Source organism: Poromitra crassiceps (genome assembly GCF_964638095.1).
Source record: "Poromitra crassiceps genome assembly, contig: HAP1_SCAFFOLD_130, whole genome shotgun sequence".
In the NCBI taxonomy this organism is placed as follows: domain Eukaryota; kingdom Metazoa; phylum Chordata; class Actinopteri; order Beryciformes; family Melamphaidae; genus Poromitra; species Poromitra crassiceps.
In genome coordinates, this window is record NW_028152231.1 from 290,454 (window position 1) to 293,736 (window position 3,283).

A 3,283-nucleotide genomic window follows, 5' to 3' on the forward strand; every position below is an offset into this window, starting at 1 on the left:
ACTACCGTGACTATGGCGCCTGGTCTTCACCGGGGCAACTGTTGCTACCCTCTCATCATAGCCCCGCCCCTACTCCTATCGCTCATTGGATAACTTGGGAGGTGGTCGCAGCGTCAGTCAAATATCCGATCGGTGATTGGCCGTCAATTTCTGTCCGTCATTTTCACCCCCTCCTAAACGTTACACTACCACGTTTTTACTACAGTCACTCAATGTCAAACAAATGAATGAACAATGGTGATTGTCAACTTATCGTTACAACTTATCGTTATTGCGCCTTATTATGTCAATGTAGTGTCAAGACCATGCTTAAAAAGGTTCACAACCTATTATGTCACTCACTGCAGCGCTTCGAGTAATGGTTGGCCTCTGAAAAACAGCACTGTAGTGTGTGTGTGTGTGTGTGTGTGTGTGTGTGTGTGTGTGTGTGTGTGTGTGTGTGTGTGTGTGTGTGTGTGTGTGTGTGTGTGTGTGTGTGTGTGTGTGTGTGTGTGTGTGTGTGTGTGTGTGTGTGTGTGTGTGTGTGTGTGTGTGTGTGTGTGTGTGTGTGTGCGCGTGTGTGTGTGTGAATGGAAGTGAAAAAATGCTTGTTTTTCCAACTTTCCCAATCAGAAACTAAAAAATGTATGTAGGCTATTCGTATAGTCTGAAATATGTCAAACAGCAATATCAGGCTATCTTGGCTCAATTGTTGAGTGTCTATGGGATCAACTGAAATAACAATCAATCATGATCCCATAGGCAGCCAGGAATTGAGCAAGGGGGGTGCCTTTTTCCAAGCTTTGTCTGGGGGGAGGCCCACAGTCTCAGACTTTGAAAACCCCTGGCCTAGTACAGTTGAATCCCCCCACACTGACATGAGGCCCCCCCCCCCCCCCCCCCCCAATCAAACGTCACTTAATGTCACTATTAGCAGCATCAAGCTTTCAAAACCCAGCGGATCTGATCAAAAGACCCTTCTGCATCGGTGAGTAACTCACTTTGAAATGTCTCTGCATGTCAGAGGACATTTTTATCCTCTAATAGTGCGAGTGTAGAAGTATTCTGATGGTGCACAAGGGTTATAGGACTTTTACTGGACATTTTACATGGCCATTATCCCATAGACACTATCCTATACCTCCCCCCCCCCCCCCCCCCCCGCATGCCACTTTTAATTTATAATTTGAGATGCAATGTTACACACAGTTGTTTACACACTTCTTTATTCTACTATACGCACATTTTATGTCATTTTTATGTGACACTTGGGTAACCCTTTATTTTACAGGTCCCTAACTACATATGAATACATGGTGTTTATGTAATCTAATTACAAATAGTTCATATAGTTACATAGTTACATTATGAACTATTTGTAATTAGACATGAAGTTACATTTGTAATTACATTGTTCATAGTAGTTTATATGTAGTTACATGGTACCGGGCCTGTAAATTGGAGTGAGTCTATTCAACTGTAGTTCATATGTATAGTTACATGGTACCGGTACACATTGGTGTTCATATGTCGTTCATATGTAGTTAGGTAGCCTACCTGTAAAATAACGGGTTACCGACACTTGCTTTGGCAATGTAAGTATGTTTCCCATGCCAATAAAGGCCCTTTGAATTGAATTGAGAGAGAGAGAAATTGGCAGTGTTATCATCCCGGTTAATCACAAAGTGGATAGTGATCTCCATCCAGCGCCGGCGGGGAGCAGATACCAAGATGGTGGTGACACACAGTGTAACCCCAATGACGTGAGGACAGAAAGGCCAACAAAAGGTCGGAGGCGATTAGATTACCAAGAGCTCTGTTGACATCACCTCCAGCCACATACACGTACTTAATCACAACTTTTCTCTTTCTCTGGGCATTGTTGTCCCTAAAGGTCTCCTGTCTTATCTCTGGCAGCGAGGAGGAGCGGAGGAGGTGAGTTCAGGCCCTTCTCTGCGATGCTGACAGACTCTATAAAAGGGGGAAATCATCCAGAAAGAAAGACAAACTATACTGGAAGACACACTGAGACTGTCATTTTCCAAAGTTCTCGCTCTCATCCTTTCCTCCACCTGCACCATTCTCACCATGTGGAAGGCAGCGCTGTTGACCGTTGGCCTGTTGGTGGCGCTGGTAGGCAGGGTGCAACCCCAAGAGGGCCACCACGCCTTCTATGGCGTGAAGCTGTGCGGAAGAGAGTTCATACGAGCTGTCATCTTTACCTGCGGAGGCTCTCGCTGGAGGAGGAGCCTTGGGGCCTCAGGTGAGACTGTGTGTGTGTGTGTGTGTGTGTGTGTGTGTGTGTGTGGGTGTGTGTGTGTGTGTGTGTGTGTGTGTGTGTGTGTGTGTGTGTGTGTGTGTGTGTGTGTGTGTGTGTGTGTGTGTGTGTGTGTGTGTGTGTGTGTGTGTGTGTGTGCATGTGTGCCTTTTTGTTTAGGCCTATCAAATGAGCATCTTTCTGACTTTCTGGTCAGAAGATCTAGCTCTATGGGAGGCTTACAAAAACTTTACAGTAGGATAATCAATGCACCATCTCTTCCCACAGTCAGATTAAAAAAACAAATGTAATGGCAGGAATCAATAGTTTTGAGTTCAGATGAAGCAGCGTTTCCTGGTCCTGAGTCCTATGTAACTTCCTTTCTAATAGAAGCCAGAGGTCATTTTGGGCTCAGTTGAGGATTGGTATGGTATTGAAGTAGGTCGGTTCAGAGCTATGCCAGAAGAGAATAGGATTATGCAATGTCTGTGATCTAAAAGATAAGTCGAAAGTTGAAAATGAATTTCATTTCATGTTTTATTTTTTCTACTGTGACGATTTGAGGATTCCCTTGTTTGATGAAATGCAAAGGCAAAAACCTGAGCAATTAATAAGGGACAAAACCAGGTACACTATAGACTACATGAATATAGGAATTATATGAATACAATTGTTAAATAAAAAAATATAGGAATTTGTTATTATAAAACCTAAGTTCAAATGTTCACAGTCTTACCTACCCTTTTTTTTTTTATACCAGGTGTCATTGGGGAGAAGGTCTATGATGACCAATGGAACACAGACTCCATCCCTCAACTGAGCAGCAAGCAGCATCCTTCATCGCTCCAAAGCTGGAACGATGAAACAATAGTAGACGCGCCGTCCTCGGCTGCTGAGTTCAGCCGCGTAGGTCGCTCTCCCATCTCAGACGAGGTGCTGGAGGCCCTGCGCAGCACAGACAGGAAGGGACGGGATGTGGTGGTGGGGCTGTCCAATGCCTGCTGCAAGTGGGGCTGCAGCAAGAGCGAAATCAGCTCCCTCTGCTGA

The 3,283-nt window shown here is 44.8% G+C and overlaps 1 protein-coding gene across 1 annotated transcript; it reads left to right on the forward strand.

The window, feature by feature from the left end:
* Positions 1 to 2,067: 2,067 nt before the first annotated feature.
* On the forward strand, positions 2,068 to 3,283 carry LOC310800886 (relaxin-3-like; the record flags this gene model as incomplete). Its single annotated transcript, XM_083664772.1, has 2 exons — positions 2,068 to 2,242; positions 2,997 to 3,283. 2 exons carry the CDS (start codon positions 2,068 to 2,070, stop codon positions 3,281 to 3,283), a joined length of 462 nt encoding a protein of 153 aa, XP_083520898.1.